This window comes from Thermobia domestica, chromosome 10 (genome assembly GCF_964235325.1).
Source record: "Thermobia domestica chromosome 10, izTheDome1.hap1.1, whole genome shotgun sequence".
In the NCBI taxonomy this organism is placed as follows: Eukaryota; Metazoa; Arthropoda; class Insecta; order Zygentoma; family Lepismatidae; genus Thermobia; species Thermobia domestica.
In genome coordinates this window covers 140,109,060-140,132,626 of record NC_137463.1, presented here as the reverse complement: position 1 = coordinate 140,132,626, position 23,567 = coordinate 140,109,060, and the positions used below count along the sequence as shown (strand labels likewise).

The following is a 23,567-nucleotide window of genomic DNA, read 5'->3' as shown; positions in this document are numbered from 1 at the left end:
CCCGCAGTGTTGACAGTTTCATTACTTTTCTCACACACCTTGTATATCAGAATTAACAAGTGGATCAACATCGATTCTGAAATTCAAGAGGCTTATCCCATTGTACATTTGTCTTATGAAAGTGAATGGTCTAGTATGTGATTCCATAGGAGCGTATTATGCTATAAGGCCTCATCGTAAAAGATAAATTAAGCCAATAACGTACCACGTGGTAATCAAAATGAACACAACAACACATAGGGAGTGGCATAGGTGTCCAAACTCGCGAGCCTGACGCTCGATAGCTCGCCACTCGCGGTCAACCGGGCTCGAGCTCAATAATTGAGCGCGAGCCCAGTTAAAAGAAATGATCGCGAGTACGAATGAGCGCGAGCCCAGTTGGGAGAAGTGATCGTGAGCCCGAGTGAGCGCGAGCCCAGTTGAGAAAAGTGATCGCGAGTGCGAGTGAGTGCGTGCCCAGTTGAAAGAATTATGTGCGTGCTCGAGTGAGCGAGATCCCAGTTGAGAGAAATGAGAGCGAGCCCTAGTGAGTGCAAGTTCAGTTGAGAGAAGTAAGCGTGAGCCCAAGCGAGCGCGATCTCAATTGAGTGCGAGCCCACGCTCACTTCGCACTCACGTGTACTCATTTGTTTCAAAGTCAAAAAGATAAGAAACGCATTCCATGTGCAGAATTGAAAAGGATGATTGAAACAACTCTACAAAAAGAAAAAGCACATTCTTGAGGTCTGAGCTGTCATTTTATTGCCCAAACGACTTCAAACATCTTTCGATACACAATCGACTTTGTCATTGTTAACATGAGGGGATGGTATTTCTTTGAGGCAGGTATTTGTTTTTGTTGTTTTAGTAACAACTTCCATGACCCAAGCTTATTATTATTATTATTATTATTATTATTATTATTATTATTATTATTATTATTATTATTATTATTATTATTATTATTAAGATCATAAAGTAAGGCAACTGCTTGACCTTGCAAAGTAGGAAATGTATATACTAGCAACTAATGATGCTATGTGTTCATAGAAAAATCAAGCGAAATATGTTTTATTTGATTGTAGCTTCTTTAAATTCCAATAAACAAGAGTAGCTCTTAAGAATGTTGAATACCTGCACCATCATGGTTTTTCAGCCCTTTAATTTATATGAGGAAACATTTTATTTATTTTTTAAAATAAACAAGAATTTTAGCCAGTTAATTTTACTGACTTCTTCTTAAAAAACTTTAAATGTATTCTATGTGAAATTTAACTACTGTATTATGTAATTTTAATATTTATAAATAAAAACGAAAACAATAATACATTTAAGAATATTTTTAAAGCAAGGAACACTTAAATAGGCCAGAAGGAGAAATTAGTAAAATTGAATTATTAAAATCTCTTTTATTTAAAAGAAAAATACCTCTTCATATAAATCAATGGGCTAGAAAAAAAGAAAGATAGCAATTCAACATCCAAGAAAATAACACACACCTCTTTTCACCTCAAACTCACCGACAGTCTTATATTACAGGGGCGGACAAGCAGTCTTATATTACAGGGGCAGACAAAAGCTTACCGATAGCAAACATAAGCTCCCTTGAGGGACTTGTAATAAATTCACGGAATATTGAAATTTAGGCTTTGGCTACTTCCTAAGCAGAAAATGGAGTTACTATCTTATATCACTTATCAGGTATAAGAAAATAATAAGGACGTTGCGGAGTTGCGTTGTATTAAACGTGGGCAGACCTTGAGGAACTTGTAATAAAATGCCCTGGATATTAAAATCTAGCCTTTGACTACAATTACAAATAGGTCTAATAACTCAGTAGAAAGTAGAGCTACTAATGTCGTATAGCAGTCATCAGATATCAGAATAAAATAGGGATGTTGCAAGTTTAATGCGTTAAGCGTGGGCAGTAGGCGTAACTTTGGCCCTGGAACTTTTGGAACCAAATTTTTCTTCTAGGCCGGACAATTCATACACTGCATTAAAATAATTTCATGCTTAGGCATGAATACTTACATAATAGAATTTGCTTGGTACAGGATTGGTGATTCTGGTTTGTGATTTTTTTTTAACGAATTCATCATACTCACACGGAGAAAGCATACTTCGGTAAATGAACTTCGGGGCCACTTTTTGCAAGGTGATAGTGCACATTTAAAGTGTTCATATTACAAACTGGGAGAGCGCAATGACCTAATATAGCAGAGAAAAATTGTCTAAAAGTTTCGGCTCGACCCATATGTCGTACGTTGTGCAAATTTAGCAAATGACGGCGTGGCAGAATCAATAGCATCTGTGACTCACGTGTCAAGGGTCCCGGGTTCGATTCCCGCTGGAGTCAACTTTTTCGTTTTTTTTTTTAATCAATAAAGTAGCCACTTGTAGCTACAAGTAAAATGGTAATTTACCATATGTTTATAATGAATTAAAACAATAGAAATATTCAAATCAGTTGTAATATCTTTCAATGTTCCACTTAACTAGCAACGAAATGTAATCTATTTCGTAAATATATTGATATCACGAGTTATATTATGGTTACCACAGACGTTGTGTAAAAAATGTTCTTGACGATTTGTGTCTACATCTGTTGACAATGTGAGAATTACAGGGGGAATGAGAAGGAAATCCCCTTTGGTAATACTGGATGTTACTATAGCCAAAGGAGATTTTCCCCTTATTTCCCTTGCAATAAGCGGCGAAAATCTTTTTCCAACATTGGAGGGAGGATGGGTAAGACCGTTCCCATATTTTTTTAAAACGATGTTTAAAATATTTATGAAGTTGAAAAACAGTACTGTAGAGGATCATGGGAGCAGAGTTGTCTTCAAAATTGGGAAGCGGGAAAATTTGAGGCTTATTCTGGGGGATATTAATTTCATCTCATTTTCCTTTGTGGCAATCGGACACAAATCATCACATTTCTCCCCAAAACTCACATTTCAAATCGGATTATTAGGAGGACAGACGCTCAGTTTCAAGATTGGAGAGGACATGTCCCCTCATTCCCCCGTGCCATTTGCGCCAGTGCTTCTAATACACATCACTGTCAACAGATATAGACACGAAGCGTCAAGAAACATTTTTTACACAACAACTATGGTAACCATAATATAACTCGTGATATCAACATATTTACGAAATAGATTACATTTCGTTGGTAGTTAACATGGAATATTGAAAGATTTTACAACTGATTTGAAGATTTCTATTGTTTTAATTCATTATAAACATATGGTATATTAACATTTTACTTGTAGCTACAAGTGGCTACATTATTGATTCAATCAAAAAACAAAAAAATGACTCGAGGGGAAGAGAACCCGGGACCCTTTGCACGTAAGTCACAGATGCTACTGATTCTGCCACGCCGTCATTTGCTGAATTTGCGCAACGTACGACATATGGGACAAGTCGAAAACTTTAAGACGCTTTTTCTTTGCTATATTAGGCCATTGCGCTCTCCCAGTTTGTAATATGAACACTTTAAAGGTGCACTATATCCTTGCAAAAAAATGACCCCGAAGTTCATTTACCAAAGTCTGCTTTCTCCTTGTCTGACGTATTTAGGCCTTGCTTCTTACTGCTGCCGTCGTGCTTGCAGACCAACACTCAAACAAATCTCTTTCTTTACTAACACTATGCTTTTTTTGGTTCGTAAGTGTTGTTTTGTTCTTAGTAAACAAGAAAGATATTCATTTGATGAGTATTGGTCCGCAAGTATGATGACAGCCTTAAGACTTGAACTCTGCAACATTCTTAATATTTTATTCTGATGTCTGATAACTCCTAGTTATATAGCCTATTCTCTATTGAGGAACTAGGCCTACTAGTAGTCAAAGCCCAGATTTAAATATCCGGAGCATTTTACTACAAGTTTCTCAAAGTCCGCCCACGTTTAACACATTAAACCCGGCAACATCCTTATTATTTTATTCTGATATCTGACAATTGATATATAGTATTAGTAGTTCTATTTTCTACTGAATTAGGCCTACTACTAGGAAAAGTCTAGATTTTAATACCTCTTCATACCCATCATATGTTTTTCTAATGCAAAATGAAATATATCTCAGATCCTTTCAGCCACAGTGAAAGAAAAAAAATAACAAGGAGATACCCTTTCACCAAAATTTCGTTTACCGATATTTTTGAGCTGCAAAATTTCCTGCACCGAAAGTTTCAGCACAGGAGAAGGGATTGGATTGCTCTCTTCAGTAAAAGAAAGTAGTATTCTTTTGTTTCCCCAAATCTGTTTTCAAGTTATATTTTAATATTCAAAATCTACTTCATATTAATATTCAAAGTCTAGTTTTCATTTTTGTCATATTTTCCGTTTGCCATTTTTCCATTGCTTATTTATTTTATTCAGGTTTATTTTCCTTTGCAAATAAATTAGTTAAGCTGTAAACAGTGTTCAAATTGGAAAATAAGCAACTAGGCGGTATATTTTATTACGATTTCGACTCGACATACCGGCTATCTAAGTGTTGAAATACAGTAAGGATATGCTGCCTAAAAAATTTCATTTCTATTTACATAAAGACTGAAAACCATTTGAGAGCTTCTTTTTAGTTATGTATGGGGGGAAGGGACATAGAGGGACTTTGATCCCCTGCCAACAACTTTCTGAATATATATATATATAAATGTAAACTAGATGAACGTCTTTGAAGATACCTCATTTTAACCCATATATTCCCAAGATATTTTCTTATCGAATTTTTAATTCTTCTGTGGTTTTATCTATTCATCAGGTCTCATGTAGCATGAAAAATGTTGTTATTTATTTTTCTGACCATAAACCTTTGCGCGGTAAGGCCGCCCCAAAAATGAGGCAGTGGGAACTGCAGGGTACGTGTCACCTGATACAATATAGTTCCAGAAATGGGGCAGTGGGAAATGGGGGGTAGGATAAAATTAATACCAGATAGACGAATGTTTCTCTGAACTCAATTTGTTTTATGCATAATATGTGCTTTATTAAATTTAGTGTTAATATTATCCTTAAAGATCTAATGAAGTGCTTTAGTATTAACTTATACAATGTTAGAACATCTAGAAAGTATAAAATATAAAAATTAACAATTTTAGACATACAGGCATGGAATCTGCCTTTAAACAAACATAATTAAACATTTTTCAGGCATTCAAAAATGTCTGCAAATAAAAAAGAATATCTAAAAGTCAGACAACTCTTTGTGTTACGATCATTATGAGTGGAATGCAAGAATACACTTAGCACGAAGTCCAACTTCACATTTCACACATATTTTTGTTATATTCTTGTGACAGTGTCCACATTTTCTCTGTGTTTCACTCGAACCAATACCATGTCCTTTTCCATCCATTCGAGCTCTTTCTGGAACACGTTTCTCTGCTGGCATTGATTGATGTGTTCTACCCATTGGTAGGCGTACAGTATACATTGCCAGATACGATTAAACCACTATTCTAGTAAAATCCAAAAAGCTCATGCAATTTTTTGCCTACCAGTCGGAGTTAGCCTATAAAGGTGATATGCGTTGCACATTGATGCATCCAAAGAGTACATCAGTAGCTGCCAATACCATTTCTTCATTCGAATAGACACCCTATATACGGCAATATTTTCATTTAACCTGTCCACGCCACCCTATAAATATTGTATTCTGCCACGCATGCTGGTTGATCAACATCAATTTTCTTTTTCGCTACTTCACCCCAGCGTTTAGTTTTCCCTAGCGGAGATACACCTACCTTGTTTGAAGGAATAGTTACAACATTATTGTACCTGACAATAGTTACACCTGACAAAACGTCTGCAACTTGACCATACGATCCACGAGGAAGTTTCTTCATTTCTTCCGGTTGTTTTAGAGGTGCTTTTTCCACTCTGTCCATCCGCACAGTCCCTGTTCCATCATGGCCTTTAATTCCCAGTGTTTCCAACAGACGCAGGGATGTAAAAAAAGATATCCATGTAAATGCTGTATCCTTCTGCTGGGAGCCTTTCAACTAGATTTAAAACAACTGAACCTCCCACCCCGACTTCAGGATTTGTTTCCCGTTGAAGCACCCTGATAAGGTTCTGCAGAAATTAAATATCCTAAACGTGTACACTTGGCCCATATTTTAAACTCAAATCTTATCGGTTTTCCTTGAAGATGTTGCTTACAACCATGATACCCGAAGTATGGTACCACGGATTCATCAATTCTCACATATGACTCTTTAGGAAGATACTTTAACCAACGTTCGTTTAACATGGTCCATAGTGGGCGAATTTTACTGAATTTATCACTGCAGTCAAGCTTAGTATTATCACAAACATGTAGATAACGCAATATTTCTTCAAATCAATATGTTGGGTATCTACACCCAGGTCCCAATACAATTGATACCTAGAAATCGTACAATAACCACTAAGCAAAAGAAACGCGAAAAATAGGCGTATTTCGTTAGAAGTAACATCAAATTGTTTCCCATCTTTCTGAACAGCGCAAATTCTCGAACAGTTAACGAAGAGAGAAATAACGTCATCGTCGAAGAATAGTTCGAAAAGATCAACAGGAGACACATCTTCTTGTAATAATTCTGGCCTTTCCCAGATTCGTGGAGGTTTCGTAGGAATATCGACCCTCTCCCATTTCCTAATTGGAAGTGAATTACGTTTTACTTTTGTTGAGCACTGTGAGCTGCTGACACTAGCAGTAGGTGGTTCTAGTTCACTTTCCTCTTCCAACCCTCTTCTGTCCACAACATTTCCGTTGCCCGTAATTCTTCTAATTTCAAGCTCAGCGCTTGCACTAAGCTGGTTACCAGATAGGTTGTTTATTGTTGCACTTTGGCAATCCTCGTCCCCGCTGTCTTCGTCACTCAATTGTGAGTTCTCAGGAGGAGTGATATAAATATTCGCATCTAGGAGGTTGTCCTCTGCTTCATGGATGGAAGCAGTTTCGTTGACAGTCAACCTGAAGAAAAACAATATATAAAGGATGTATTTTAGTGTGAGTAGAAAATATTGTTCAAAAATTTCTAAAACCTATTCTATACACTTCAAAAACAATATGTTCTGTAAGTTAAACTTTAAAACAAGTGAAACACCATAACAGCCCATCATGTTTGCAGAGCCGAATCACAATGTGATCAATAATTCTATAATTCATATGGGATGCTGTCTTACTCGAAGAAACAAAAAGAAGGTAGTCTTTTACACATCCGGTTTTGAAATCTGCATCGTTTCATATGCTAGAACAATTACTATATTAATTACGTATTGTGCACATTACAAAAAATGAATGTTTCAACCTAAATAGCAGAAAGAAAATACCATACTTGAAAGATTATAAAAGTATTAGTTTTTTATGTAGAATATTTTAAAAGTTTGTATAACTAAAATGTGTTAGTTGATGAAAATACTCATTTTAGACTGTTATTGTATCACTTAAATTTCTGTCGCATGCTTAGAAACACACAGTTTATCTAAAAGGCCTATTTCTGTTTGACTCTCCTACATTTTCCCTAAACTTATCCGTACAACCGATAATTATACATATATAATATCCTTACCACCTGTTGAATCTGATAGAAGCAAGAGAAGGTTAGGCAGAACTACGAATAGCGATAGTTCTTTCGCTTAAATCAGTCCTACATGACAAAACTAGGAATATACCCAAAGTGTAATATGCACAAATGTTAACCATCTCTGGTGTTCCCAGTGCCCCAATAATTGGGCAGCAGGCTTCTTACAGTAGGCATGCCTACAGTTCCCACTGCCCAATTTTTGGGGCACTAAAGTTTTGGTTGAAAAACAGTGGATTATAATAATAATTTCCAATTATATTATTATACCCAAATTACAGAAGTTCGAAAACAACAAATCAATAAAAACAAATGAAAAAATCAAAATATTAGTATTTCAATATCTTACCTTTTCTGCTCTGACATCGTGTCTTGTTCTTGAGAAAAGTCTTCACTATAAAACACACAAAGGAAATATAAGACAGTCACTAACCGAATGTTGCAATGTAGCCACACACTCCAACTAATGACAAATAAATAATAGAGTTTTAAAACGTTTTTACATTTGTTAATAAAAAATCGGAAATATATCGCCCAATTTTTGGGGCAGTGGGAATATATGGGTTAAAAACAAAATATAGGAAAAAGATAACAAAAATGTCGGTGTTTTGTCAACTTAGAAATTATTTCTACATAAGACATAAAATCTCTTTACGTGCACAGCAATTCGTCAATTATTGTGTATAAAAATGGATTTATTAAAGTTATTTATCATGTACTCTCCAATGATTGTATGTCTTGATCACTGAAAAAGCAGAGGCAGTATAGCATACCACCGCATACCATCTCACTTCGATCACTGCCTGTAAATGTAATTAGTTATCATTATTGTATTCTTTATTGCATTAATTATCTTATAATACAATTATATTATTAGTTGTGTATTGTATATGTCCAGCTATTACAAAGAGATTGAGCATACGACTGACACCAAACAAGTGCCAGCGCCAATCATCAAACGCTCAGCATGAGCAACTAATTTCACAACGTCCACAGTTGAGATACTGCAACCACAATCGTGATGTCCGGGTATTTTCTATGAAAAATTCTTTGTACTTCTGGAAACGCTGTTCCACTACAAGTACTTTCCTGAGATCTTATTCGCTTAATACTTTAAATTAGAAAATACACCTAGCACTATAAAACAGGTTATATCTCTGCCGTCTTAATACATACAGTACGGGTGCATAAATATATTTGTGCACATATATAACAGTTTGAAAGTTGTTTGCCATTAAACACTGTAATGCACACTATAAGAGTCTATTTCTTTTATTGTTAGACGCCATATTTAAAAATGGCGGCAATATATGCATAGTATTTTTTCACAGAAATCCTATTCTGATGTATACTTTAAGAAATGAACCGAAAGTTTAACTTTTCTAATGAACGGTAGAGGTTTTATGCAGTTTTCAATGTACTGAGGCAAAATTCGCTGGCGACCATATTGATGACGTCATATCTTGATATTCTCGAGGAGGATTTTGGTTATGTTGAAGTACGAACATAAACCTTTCAAACAAGGCATAAATCATTTCTGTACCAATTTATTTCCGGGTTTCACCTAAATGAAGGATTTTGCTGGTGTACTAATATATTTCAAGATAATTTTAAGAAGTAATAGTGTGTGTATATAAAAAAAAATGTAGGATCCAATAAACATGAACGCAATTATAAATAATCATTCGAATATAGAAAATATAAGAGGGAAACAAGTGACTTGTTTTCGATACCTGGGTGATGATATTACTATTATTATTAGTGATGATATGAAGTGCAAACGTAAAATAAATACAGGATAGGAACGGCAAAAGAAGGCTTTCGGAGAAAGAAAAGTGTATTTTGTAGATCCTTGAATATAAAGAGTTGAGAAAAAGACTACATAATATGCTTTGTGTGGAACATCAGACTGTATCGGGCAGACGCAAAAGTGATGAAAAGCGACTGGAATCTTTCAAAATGTGAGTGTGGGAAGAATGAAGAGAATTAGCTGCGTCGAGTGGAAACGAATGAGATGGTATTTGAAATGCTGGAATAAACGAAAATATGCAGTAGTACGACGTTTATGATTCAATATTACAAATGTAGTACTGACAAGGAACGGACGTGAACATGTCATCCGGAATTCCGAATCAAACCTAGTCCATTCGATAAATATAACAAAGATATGTTGCACAAAAAATTAGGTGCCATGGACAAAGGAGTAAGTTCCTGGGGCCCATTAAGCTGTTGGTATAGAAAAAGTCGTAGACTCGCAGTGAAATAGCTATCGCATCAACAATGTTCGTTAGAAAGACATGATTTATAGTTAATTCTCTTCAGCATGTTTCAAGCTTTCCAGAGGTGCTATGTATTGACGCCCATAACGTACTTGAACAGGAAAAATTGGGGCAATAGCGGGAAAATTCCCTCCAAAAGTCCCTCCCATCAAACTTTGGTTCCCTCTGGAGTGGCACCGGATAAAAGCACACAATCCAAATGTATCTCGAAAAATATTTTTGGGATTAAGAAATGAGTGTACCAAGTTTCGTTTTGATAGTCGGAGTATGTATGAAGGGTAAGGTTGTATACCAATACGCTCTGTACATATAAAACCGAACCTAAGACCTACCTATAAAGAGAAGATATTATAAAAAAAATTACCACGCTCCCTAGAATGAAGCAAGCGTTTCGATAGTTAACACTAAGGGCAAGGAGTTTATGTTATATATTTATTTTACATGGAAATCGGATAATGAGGTGAGATCTTCACGTATCAGGCAAAAACCAGCTGAAATAAGCACAGTTAATAGGATATATTTTCCAATTTAGAAACATATTTTTTTCACTTTTCTAATAATAAAACATATTTCTATATATATATTGCAATATACTTGCACAAAATCGATAATTTTTTTTAACTTTTTCGTATAACAAAAACAATCAAATTAGCATTTTGTGCTGAAAAAATAGTTATTGTTACATCAGTCAAAATCAACAGTAGTTCTAGCCAGGCGTGCAGCTGAGAAAGTGTAGAGAATGCCTCCTGTGAAGCAATCTGTTTCGTTAAAGTTGAGAGCATACGTTGCAGAATCTGGGAGCGATGTGTTCTCTACAGATGACCGAATAGAATAGAATAGAAGTACAAAACGCTATAAAGAAATTAAAGAAACACAAGTCTCCGAGTGAAGACGAAATTCAGGCTGAGTTAATTTTAGCTGGAGGCTAAAAATTGCGGAACAAGATACACAAACTCCTTATTTGGAACAAGGAAGAATTGCCACAATAGTGGAAAGAATCAATCATTGTTCCAATTTACAAGAAATAAGACAAAACTGACTGTAATTATTATCGAGGCATTTCTCTTTTGTCAACATGCTATAAAATCCCGTCAAACATTCTATTAGCTAGATTAACCCCATACGCAGATAAAATTATTGGAGATTTTCAGTGCGGATTTAGACGAAATCGATCAACCATCGACCAAATATTTACCATTCGCCAAATACTCGAAAAAAAAAGTGGGAATACAATACCCCAGTACATCAACTATTTATTGATTTTAGAAAGGCATACGACTTGGTTAGGAGAGAAACATTGTACAACATCCTTACAGAATTCGGAATACCGGAAAAGCTAATTAGATTAATTAAGATATGATTAAATGAATCCCAAAATAAAGTCCGGGTAGGAAAATTTTTGTCCACAAGCTTTCACGCCGAGAATAGCCTGAAACAAGGAGATGCGTTGTCGCCATTATTATTCAACTTTGTCCTGGAATACACTATAAGGAAAATCAAAGATAGCAACCAGGGCTTAGAGTTGAACCGTGTTCACCAGGTTATGGCATATGCTGATGATGTAAATTTAATAGGGGATAATAGGAGAACAATAGGAAGAAATGCAGAGGTCCTATTAAACGCTTGCAGCGATTTGGGTTTAGAAGTAAATGCAGAGAAAACTAAATACATGGAAGTGCGTCGGGACCATAATGCAGCAAATTATGGATGCGTTAAAATATTAAATAATACTTTTGATGAAGTGGGTAGTTTCAAATATCTAGGATCAATATTAACAGACGAAAATCATATTCACGAAGAAATTAAATGTTGATTAAAAGCAGGGAATTCATGTTATTATTCAGTTCAACATCTCTTGTTGTCGCGAATTCTGTCGAGGAATTTGAAGCTTAAAATATATAAAACGATCATCATGCCTGTTGTTCTGTATGTTTGTGAAACATGGTCGCTTACTCTGAGGGAAGAACATAGACTGAAAGTATTTGAGAATAAGATCCTGAGGCGAATATTCGGGCCCAAGAGGAACGTGAATGGGGAATGGCGGAAACTTCATAATGAGGAATTACATAATTTATACTGTTTACCAAACATTGTTAAGGTCATCAAGTCTAGGAGGCTTAGATGGGCAGGCCTTGTAGCTAGGATGGAAGAAAGTAGAAACGCTTTCAAAGTCTGAAAGACCAATCGGAAAACGATCATTAGGAAGACCTAGGCGCAGATGGGAGGACAATATTAAGATGGATCTCGCAGAAATAGGAATACAAAGTTGAAACTGGATCCAGTTAGCTAAGGATAGAAGTCAATGAAGAGCTTTTGTGAACGCGGCATTGAACCTCCGGGTTCCATAGGCCATAGAGTTAGTTAGTTAGATGATGATGTGTACATTTCTGCAAATTTTAGAATTCTGGTGTCATCCATTGAGCGATTGGAGACAAATGGTCTCAGTGTGCAAGACTGTCGTGAAACCGTAGAAGATGTTAGAACGAAGTTGTCAACAGCAAAGGGACCAACAGCAGATTTGGTGAAAGACAAGGTCACTGCCATCCTGAACAATAATCCTGAATATGGCACTTTCACCAACATCGCTTCTGTTCTAAGTGGTGACGGAGATTTAACTCTAAAAAAATGTTGAAGATTTAACACCTGCAGTATGTTTGAGGTTTGCTCCTTTGACTTCGTGCTATGTGGAACGTACATTCTCACTCTTCAAGTCGCTGCTTGTAGATAATAAGCGAAGTTTCACAGAAGAGAACCTGAAGAAGGTCTTCGTGTCACAATGGAATGCTTAAAATTACTTTTGCCTATTGATTTGTCCGATCTTTATTTTTCATTTTCAAGTGTATGGCATTGAAATATATACATTCTCTCCATTTTTTTTTTTTTTTTTTTTATGTGTTCAACTAAAAGAAACCGAAATCACAAGTTCTAGAGATTCGTTACAAGCTGTTCAAATTAACACGAAAAACCTTCTATAATTGTTTTATTGAAAAGTGTTCCATTTGTAACCGTAAGCTAAGTAAAATAAAACATTAAAAAATACGATAGAATTTTCCCTTAAAAATCTGTTTAGAAACAACTGGAAAATGTTCCGTTTTATAGCTGTCAACTAAGTTCAAATAAAACATTTTAAAAAATACCATAAAATGAAACCACAAAATGTTCCCTAAAAATGAGTTTGTGAATTAAGTACTAATATTCTACTGTGTTTTGGGGAGATGACATTTTTTGACTTTTTTTTTTAATTTTCGTGACATTTTTTCCAAGTTTTTATGACATATTTACATATATATTTTACAGTTTTATAGGGCATAAAGTCCCGGGGCCTAGTGTTCACGCATATTGTTCCGTGATATGTGGAGAGAGAAATTGGGGATAAGTCGCAAAAATGTCTTCTAAAGTAGCTCTATTGTGAAGTTGTGCGTCCTCTAAAACGACACCAGAGCCGGTGGAGTCAGTGTGCGAATTAAAGGACATTTTACAGGGTGGATACAATGCACATCCGAGAAATTTAACATGGTGAAGTTCAAAACCTATGGAAGACATATAATTTTTCAGAGGGGGATTTCCTCCTCATCTTCCCTGGTAAGTCGCACACTGGTAGGAGTACACAATTAAAATGTACCTTGAAAAATACTAGGATGTGTACGGATAGGAGGTATATCCTTAAAACAAGGGAGAAGATATAGTATGACACCGTAAGAACGGAATAGAGAACAAAAGTGCATGGGTGAGGGTGTTGGTGGATAACGTTGGTTTATCCCAATATAGCTGTAGCACAGTTGTGTTTAAAACGCTTGCTTCATTCTACAGAGAATGTGGTACAAATCTTGATATCAGGATAAGTAGTAATGTGTTTATATTTTTTTATATTATATTCTCTTTATAGGTCAGGTCATCGGTTCGGTTTCATATGTACAGAGCGTATTGGTATAAAACCTTTGACCTCATATCTATTTCGTCTATCAAAAAGAAACTTCGTACACCCATTTCCTAACCCCTATAGTATTTTTCGAGATACAGATGGATTATGTACTTTTACCCGAGGCCACTCCAGAGGGAGGCCAAATTTTTCTGACATCTCGATTTTCCCTCTTCAGGTACGTTATGGGCGTCAATACATAGCACCTATGGAAAGCTTATTTCATGCTGAACAGAATGAAATATAAACCATGACTTCCTAACAAACAGTGTTGATGCAATAGCTATTTCACTGCGCGTCTGCGATTTTCTTTATACTGACAGGTTAATGGGCCCCAGGCACTTACTACTTTGTCCATGGCACTTTTTTTTTTGTCATGAACATATCTTTGTTATGTTTATCGAATAGACTATGTTTGATTCGGATGTCACGTTCAATTTCACGTCCGCTCCTTGTGAGTAACAAAATGGTATTATAGGTTTTCGTTTAACATGTAGATTTTTCGATATCTAAAAATCTGACATAGTTAGGGTTGCCAGACATCCCGATTTTCCGGGACAGTCCTGGTTTTCAATGAAAGAATTAACTGTCCCGAGAAAGGCTTTCGGGACGCCTGTTTGTCCCGGTTTTCGTTCTTTAGATTGAAAGAAATTCAACCTTCAGCCTTTTTCCTCACAGAAGAAAAAGAACTTTCTTTGAAAATCCTATAAGTGAACCATATCTTTGGTTTGTACACAGCCCGATGAGTGTGTTCAGCAGACAAATACTTAAATAGAAAAAGCAGATATTAGTGTAATGAAAGTTGTAACTTTTGAGGACACTCTTACATTGATAAACCAAAGAAAAGAAAAAGGAATTCTACCTCACAAAATGCAATCTTTGGCTTATAAAAATTTTGTTGAAGTGGAAGAGTTGGGGTCACGGTGGCTCAGTGGTAGAATGTCAGGCCCGTGGTTCGATCCAAGCTCGTGGCAAGTGGGCTTTGTGGTGCACAAACACCGTGTTTGTGGGTTTTCTCAGAGTTCTCATGTTTCCTCCCATTTTATTCATTCGACCATTTCCTTCATTTATCACTTCATCATCTCCTTTAGCCTAGCTGGCATAACCGTAGGACGTAAAATTCAAAGATTTTATTTCATTTTCAGTGGAAGAGTTCTATGAAACATGTTCTTTAGATGGGGATAACCCATTCAGGGACTTTTCTATCTTTAAATGGATGCTTCTACGTTTCACACCAGCGTGGATTGAAGCACAAGAGATGGTTAAGTTTCTACAAAATAAGTGTCAATCAATTGACGATTCAATATTGTTTGATTCGTTCTCATACTAAAACAACAAATAGAAGCAATACTTGTGAAGGAGAAGAACATTTGGAGTAGTAAATCATATCAAGAGAATTGGACGTTATTTTTTAGACAGGGTGAGTGTTTGGAGCAGTACTTGGAATTATTATGACTGTGTAAATTTATCTTCAGTGTTCCTAGGCATAACGCTAACTGGAAAGAGTAGTCTCTCTCATGAATGTGCAATGGACAGAGGAAAAAACATGTTTTTGTGAATGGGTATTTTGAGCTTTTGCTCGCTACATTACCCTCACAAATTAATCGAGTCCGAAAGATCTTTTACGTGTTTTATACATTTGATGTGAAGAATTTGCTTTATTTTTCGAACAATTCGTAATATGGAAGGTTACCCGAGTCTGTCGCATTTAGATTCGTAGTCTTACATCAAAGTTTCATTTGAAATCCCACTTCAACGAAGAACGCAGTTGTCATTAATATACTGGATAAATATTTCTAAAGATGCTGTGCACGTATTCAATAATTTTGGGTTTATATTTTTTCTTTTATCTGATAAAATTATCAGTAATTTTCAGGTTCAGAATTCCGTAATAACTTACTTTAGCACAAGAAGTGGCAGTTAAACACACAAAATTATGTGTCTTGTTTACTTTTGGCACTGGATTTTTCTGCTAAACTTGGAGAGCCTGCGAAGTCTTTATTTTTTATTTATCGTTCTGAGTTTAGTGTAAATGTATTTTTCTTGTTAAATGTTAATTTGTATTTCTTTTAGGGTAGTGTTTCTGACTCAGGTTATGACGCAACAAAGAAAAAGGAGTATCTTCAATCATAAATGGGAGGGTGTATCGTAATTGGCCCAATATTTAGGATCTGTTAAACTGTCGGAATTCGGAATAAGGGACGCGAGGCTGCTCTTCTTATGATACCTTTTCCACATTCTTTATATATCCCTTGTGGGGCAGGGGGCGCGGTGGCTCAGTGGTAGAGCGTTCACCTCCGGTGCTTGGGGTTCCTGGTTCGATCCCAGCTCGCGCCGTGTGGACTTTGTGGTGGATAAACACCGTGCTCGTAGGTTTTCGCGAGGTTCTCCCGTTTCCTCCCACTTTCTTCATTCCACCATTTCACTCATCTCTCATAATCACCGTCTCCTTTAGCCTAACCGGCATAACCGTGGGACGTAGAACTCAAAGATTTCATTTCATTTTTCCCTTGTGGGGCTTCATTTGTTGAGTTGAGTTGATTTTGAATTTAACGTCCCTTTCAGCAGGGACGATAAATCCAAACCACATAATATCCCGCCGGGAATCGAATCCAGGTCTCCCACGCCAAAGGCGCGTACGCTAACCGCTTAGCCACGGAGGAGCTCGGGTTTCATTTGTACTAACTGTGTATAGAATGAACTGGAAAATTGTAAGTAGTAACTTGGAAAAGACAGTTAATTAATTGATTCTGACCAAATGAGTAGGAACACTGCTGGGATTGGTGTCCTGGTTTTCCGTTTACAAAATTTGGCAACCCTAGATATAGTGATATTTAAAAAGAAAAACTTCGTTGGTTAGAAATACTGTTAACCGCTAGCGTTTTAGTCATAACAAGCTGGATGTCATAAAATATTCCGTTGCAAAATATCTGTATCAGCCATGGGTATGTCATGGAAACGTATTCTTTATTAAGTCGTATTAATCTTGGAGGTGATGAAATTTTGTGGTGGATGAAAGGCATGAGTTAGTTAAAGTGTTTCTTCTTAGGTGATACCACCTTACTGACAGAAAAGGAAAAAAATGTTTTGTCTCAGGAGATGGCAGATCTAAGGAAGCATTCAATTACGACACATATGTGTTTGTTTTCTCGATGAACAATTCGCAACTTCGAGATCGGAAAGAAAAAAATGTATTTGATCTGCGGTCAGTGTTGCCAACGTGAAGCAGCATAAAATCCCTCCAGAATATCTAAATTTCCCTTTTTCAGCCCAAATGATCCACAATGCAAATATGAGTCATTCTATTTCAAGTCAAACAATGATGATAATTCATGCTCTCAGATTTTGATATTTTTTTGAACATTGAAAGACATGTTTGAGAATAGTTATTTCCCAAAATAAAACTTTTCCAGTCCTTATATTAATTAGTAATTAATTACGCAATTAGCTTCAAGGTCACGACTCAAAACATCTGATTTGCATTTTATTGTTTGTTTCAATAACTATAAGAGCTATGAAGCTAAAAAAAATTGCATCCGCATGTAATTTTGGCTGTAGATTTTAAATCTGCAATCAAAACTAATGAATATTGTATAGGTGTAGAGTTATAGCAGCATTTGTAGTCCCAAGTTCGGAACCCGGAATGAGCATGTGGTGAAAGTTGTACGTGTGTAAAATTTTAGCACAAGATTAAGAAATACGTATCGAGTTTACAAAAGATAACTGCGAACTAAATATTAAATGCACAACAGTTTTATAAATTCGATGTGGACAATATCACATCTATTAGATATTTTCTTGTATCAACTGAAGATGTTCAGCAGCATCGCACGACTCAAGAAAATAGGTTTATCCCTATGAAAACAATACCTGGAACAAGAAATAATCATGCTTTCATTTCTAACAGTGAAATAAGTTTAAGAATTGGACTACGTATTTTCCTCTACACCAATGGAACACCTACATAGAGTTTGAGTAGATAAAGAATACAAACAGAAGACATCAGAAGTAAAAATCTTGAATCCAGGAAAATTTGTAGCGTGCGTCTATGGCTGCAAATGATGAATTGGGATAATGCTGGAATATTCTGAGGAATATCAGGACTACAACACGAAGTTCTTACACCTTGCAGGGCCCGCTTCCACTTTTCATTGGCCTGAATCGACGATATCGTATAGGTGCCAGCCGATCACATTCTTATTGACGCAACAGATCACATTTCTATCACAGCTAGTGGAAGATCACATAGTATGTCACATGAGACTGTTAATAAAATTAACGAGTTATTCAAGAATGTCAGTAAACAATAAAACATTGTACAATGCTGATGGTTAGTAGATAAAGCAACTGTTATTTTTTGTTATAATTGTAGACTACAGTGTGAAAAAGTTGCAATAAAAGTTACACAGTATAAAATAACTTGCTCGTTATGTTATAACCTATATCGTTATGTTGAGAAGCTTGTTATGAGACAAAAAGACATTCAGATTTTTTGGGAGCCTTAGGTTCAAATACCCAAAACCAAATTTGGTTCACACGAAATACAGAAGGCTGTTTCAGCCTTATGGTAGTGAAGTACAGACCCGTGCCCTAAGGCGTAAATCCCCGTTTCCACCAGCGATCATGTTCGATGTGAGAGCCCCGTTGGTGAACAATTGTACGACATCGTTGTTTCCACTGAATGAGACCTCTATTGAGCACTGCCTGATCCAATTTCGCCCACTCCTCCTTGCACACTTTCCAAAGGCCACCAAATGTGGTCGGACGACGCTTATTGATGTTCCGTTTGAGGAGGCCGAAAGCACACAAGTCCATAGGGGATGCATCTGATGACTTGACGGGGATATCTCGAAATGGGTTAGCCTTTACATCTGTGTCCTGTTCCATATGTGTCATGTAGGCCACCGTTCGTTTGGCAGTATGGCTGCTGGCGTTGTCCTGGTGGATGAACACACTGTCAGTGTCATTGCCATACAAAGCCGGGGCATGTTGGCGATAGATGGGTTCCAGTATATGCTCGATATAATACGCTACATTCACCTTAACATTTGATGACACCCGGTGTATCGGAAGCTTTCCTTTTGCACAGAAACCCGTCACTACCATAAATTCCTTTTGAAAACTCTCCTTGCAGGAGCGAACCCACTTTGCATGATCGGTTCCATCACTGCGGCGGTAGTAGATTGCAAGCAACTGTTGGGATCCTGTCAAATAGACCCATGCTTCAGCTAAGGTGATCACATAACGCCATTTGTCACCTGCCAAGTAACCTTCATACAACCTTTTGCATGCCACCCGCCGTTCTGCGATGTGCGTTCGCTTCAGAACATGGACCCGCCGCTTGTGTGCACTTCTGAGTCCCAAATTGTCGCGTATGATTCGGTGTACAGTTGCAATTGACCGTCCAACACGCCTCGCTATGTCACGTTGGGTGGGTGGTCACAAATCGGCGGACCTTGGCAATGACGTTTTGATTGCGTTGTGGAGCCGGTTGCTTCTTTTGCCCCTTTTGACGACGCATGGCAATGGTTTGCTCTGGCTTTGCATTGCGATGGATGGCTGCATTAATTCCCTTATCAGACACTGTGAAACCTTTCTTCTTGCACTGTGTTCTTATTCGGCTATAGCTGTAGCCTATATCAGAAAGTGCCACGATGTAGCCCTCCCAAAAAGAGTCGATTTTCGGCGGCATTCTGCTCACACACGTCTCTCCTCTGCACGGCTTATACACAAGTGTCTGGCTACTCTGTACTGTGTGCATCACGTTGCTGACGCGAAACTAGCGCTTCTGGTGGCGACTGCAAATTGCTACCATAAGGATGAAACAGCCTTCTTTAAAGGTATTTCTTAACCTTGTGCTAAAATTTCACACTTGTACGACTTTCATCACATGCTCATTCCGGGGCCTGAACTTGGGACTATAAATGCTTTTATAACTCTACAACTATACAATATTTATTAGTTTTGATTGCAGATATAAAATCTACAGCCAAAATTACATGGGGATGCAAATTTTTAGCTTCGTAGCTCTTATGGTTATTGAAATAATAAAATGCAAAATTAGACGTTTCTGAGTCATGACCTTGAAGCTAATTGCGTAATTACTAATTTACTATGAGGGCTGGAAACGTTTTATTTTGGGAAATAACTATTCTCAAACATGTCTTTCAATGTACAATATATATATATATATATATATATATATATATATATATATATATATCAAAACCCAAGACATGAATCTTTCATCATTGGTTAATTTGAAATAGAATGACTCATATATTTTTTTAAGTCAGTAATGTGAATGCTCTCCTCGGGCGGGCGTGTGTGTGTGTGTGTGTGTGTGTGTGTGAGAGAGAGAGAGAGAGAGCTTTCTAGTGATATCAAGCGTCCCACAAAATGGGATTTGTCCCACGGGTTGCTATTTTAACAGTAAATGAAAATCTGGCATTACAGCACGCACATTAGAAAGTGACACTTGGAACGCAAGGGGTTAATTTGCTTTTATTGCATTGTATGTAAAATGGTTTCCTCCTGTTGTTATTTGCTCCATACATAATTTCGGCGATTTTTATTTTGTAGTTTAAAAGTTAGAAAAGTTTTGCAAGATAAAAACTAATGCTATATATATATATATATATATATATATATATATATATATATATATAATATATTCGATATTAGAAATAACTTATTTTAATATGAAGCCATATCGTATTAAACGTAAACATTGTGCTATTACCTCTGTATAGTTGATTTGATGGCTTGATCGCAATACATATCCTTATTTTAATATATAAGATAATTCCTTAACATTTTCAAACTTTCGTCAAAATAATACAAAGTTTTCATTAATGCCAAGCCAAGAGTGCAATGAAGAAAATATTGCTTCCAGAGAACAGTAAGTTTCACATTTCCTTTTTTCGAAGTTTGTCTTCCTGTTCTACGTCCCACAGATATGCCCTGTTGGCTAAAGGAAAGAATTGGTTAATGAAAGCAAATGGTTGTGACAGAGTAAGAACTCTTCCACTAGGCTACTGTCCCCCGTCGAAAAATATCGTAACTTATTTTGGTTGGTTAATGTTTCCATACATTCTTTCAATTATTCAACTAAAGTTATTCAGAAATAAATATTAAGTAAGAGGTAAAGCTGTAATTGGTCGTGGTGAACAGTTTTGTCACTAACAGGTTCTAAAAAGTACAAGGAATAATGTGCAGAAAGATGTTATCATTAAACTGTTGCCAATAAGTTGAATATAATTGTTTTGATGGAAGAAGTATCATACGTTTAACAAAGTCTTAATTGTGATAAATGGTGCTAATCGAAATTATGTTTGATATTCTGACCGTCAGGGCTGGATTAACCCATCTGGAGGCCCGTGGCTGGAACGTGACCCCTGCTGACTTCACCTAATACATTTCTGTGAAAGTACTGTAGGAAAGTTAAGGGAATATGTTTAATATTTTTGGTCATATCTTATTTTATGATGCTGATTGTATCTTCATTATTCTTTTTAGATAACCAGTTGAAATTTTGATCAGAGTGGAGGCCCAGGGCTATAGCTCCGCTAAGCCCCCTTAATCCGGCCCTGCTGTCCGTGGTTTTATTTTAAATATATTACTCTTATGTTTTGAAAAAATCAGCTGCATTTTTAGGATGTGATACAGTTAAAAACAACTCCAGTTATCCTGACTGTTGAGTTCTGGACGCAATTCGAATATGTAGAAATCTTGATAATTGGGTAAAATATCAAAAAGGATATATATATATATCTTTGAGTTTTACGTCCCATGGTTATGCCGGTTAGGCTAAAGAGACGGTGATGATGAGAGATGAGTGAAATGGTGGAATGAAAAAAGTGGGAGGAAACGGGAGAACCCCGAGAAAACCCACGAGCACGGTGTTTGTCCACCACAAAGTTCACTTGGCGGGGGCTGGGATCGAACCCGGGATCCCAAGCACCAGAGGTGAACGCTCTACCACTGAGCCATCGCGCCCCATATATATATATATTAATTAGAGTATGAGAATTGATAAATACAATATTCCTGAAATTGGTGAATTATCGATTTAACTTACGCTTCAAAACTTCCTGTTGAACATAAATATTAATGTGGGTTTAAATGAGAAATTCAGAGAAATTATGTTATTGCGAACTGTATGTGTTCGTTGTAACAAACAAAATTAATGCTTTTTAATTATTACTCCCAGATATCGATCAGGATAATGGCATTCGGAAAATTGGAATTATGTTGTATCAATCATTTTTTATAGCACAAATGATGTTCAAGAAATTTTAAAATTAACAATTTTTAGAACATACGACTAATAAATTTTTACAGGAATATCACGCCTCTATTATTACAAAGCTATGATACTCCATGCGATGCTTGACCGTAATTCTTTCTTTAGTAATCGGATATTTAATTTAGGCTTGAGAGAAAATATTAACACAATAATTTAACAGCGAAAAGCATCTCAATTGTTGTAAGAAATATCCTGTATTTACGAAAAAGGTAATAATGTATAGTATCACATTTCTTTTTTCTGATTTAATTATTTTGTCCCATTTTTTGGTTAGAAACACACTATCAGCGATAGCGGTATCAATAGTTAAAATTGGATGTAACGCGTTAAATTACCAGAAAAAGAAAAAGAAGTTGGAAGTTTGATGATTTTAATGTTTGTAATCCATGTGGTATACATTTTATTATGAACTATTTTCAACTTATCAGTAAATTTGTTTTGTTGTTGCCTAATATAAAACTGTTTTCTACCTCACAGGCATAGCATCGACTTATCCGGAACCAGCAGATAAAGAAGGCTACATTTTGGATCAACTGTATGATTACTTTTATGAAGAGTCAGCTCTTCCAAATTGCTATGATTGGCCAGATATTGAGAATATTGTGATTGAAGAAAGACATGATGTTAAAAAATGTGACTGAATTGCTTCCATATGTTAATAGAAAAATCATGAAATGCGCGGAATAAATACAGATACTCAGACGAAATACATTTGTTTGTAATGTTGTTGTATTTGGTGCATGATACACGAAATTGAGTGTAAAACTACAAGATTTGACTTATTTCTTACGTATGTCACATTTTACTCACTTCTGCTAATGCATGGTACTGTCAGTCGGATTAAGTTATTGGCAAGAATTTAATAATAGTATTTCCAGTATTAACCCAAAATAACTTCAAAATTTCCTCTAAAAGTTTGTATCTTTTATTTATGGAATTTTGTACATTTCATGTGTTATATCTATATTGTGTGTGTAAGTACGTGTCATTTATGTTAGGTTAAATATTACATAAATAAAGTATCATTATTTAAGTGTTTAAGTGCTGGGTAATGGTAAAATTGCTATGTATTATTGCTTTTTCTTTACTGCTTGGGATAGGTATTGTTATATTCTATTGTGTTTCGATAAAAAAGAAATAAACTGGTTCGACTATATTTTCTTTGAATGTCTAGAAACAAAATAGTTACTTTGTAAATACTAAAAGTATCTTTATTGTAAAATTACTATGTCAATAGAAGTATATCCACTTGCAAATTATATTGCTTGCATGCTGTAACTAAAATTTTGTTTAAAAAATTTACATTTTCTTTGTGTATCCGACATTTTTGAAGATTGCAAAAGCATGCAAGTTAGTGACAAACAAATTCCCAGTATATTAACGAAAGGAGGAAACAACCGATTCTTAACATACCAGCTCCTCTATAGGTGCGAATTCAATAACACGCAAAGTGTGAAAAAGTGCATGAGTGGACCGGGGAGCACATTCTCACTCCTGAAAT

At 36.1% G+C, this 23,567-nt stretch overlaps 1 protein-coding gene across 2 annotated transcripts in view; it reads left to right on the top strand.

Annotated features, from left to right (window-relative positions):
• Positions 1 to 23,222, top strand: part of Men-b (NADP-dependent malic enzyme b, mitochondrial) — a 1,138,140-nt gene extending 1,114,918 nt beyond the window's left edge. The window contains exon 10 of one of the 2 annotated variants that reach the window (XM_081728616.1): positions 22,544 to 23,222. In XM_081728616.1, the coding sequence (XP_081584742.1) occupies positions 22,544 to 22,707 (164 nt within the window). In that variant the 3' untranslated portion in view covers positions 22,708 to 23,222. The remainder of the gene's footprint in view (positions 1 to 22,543) is intronic. The other variant, XM_081728617.1, reaches the window with a different exon arrangement.
• The last annotated feature ends 345 nt before the right edge of the window (positions 23,223 to 23,567 follow it).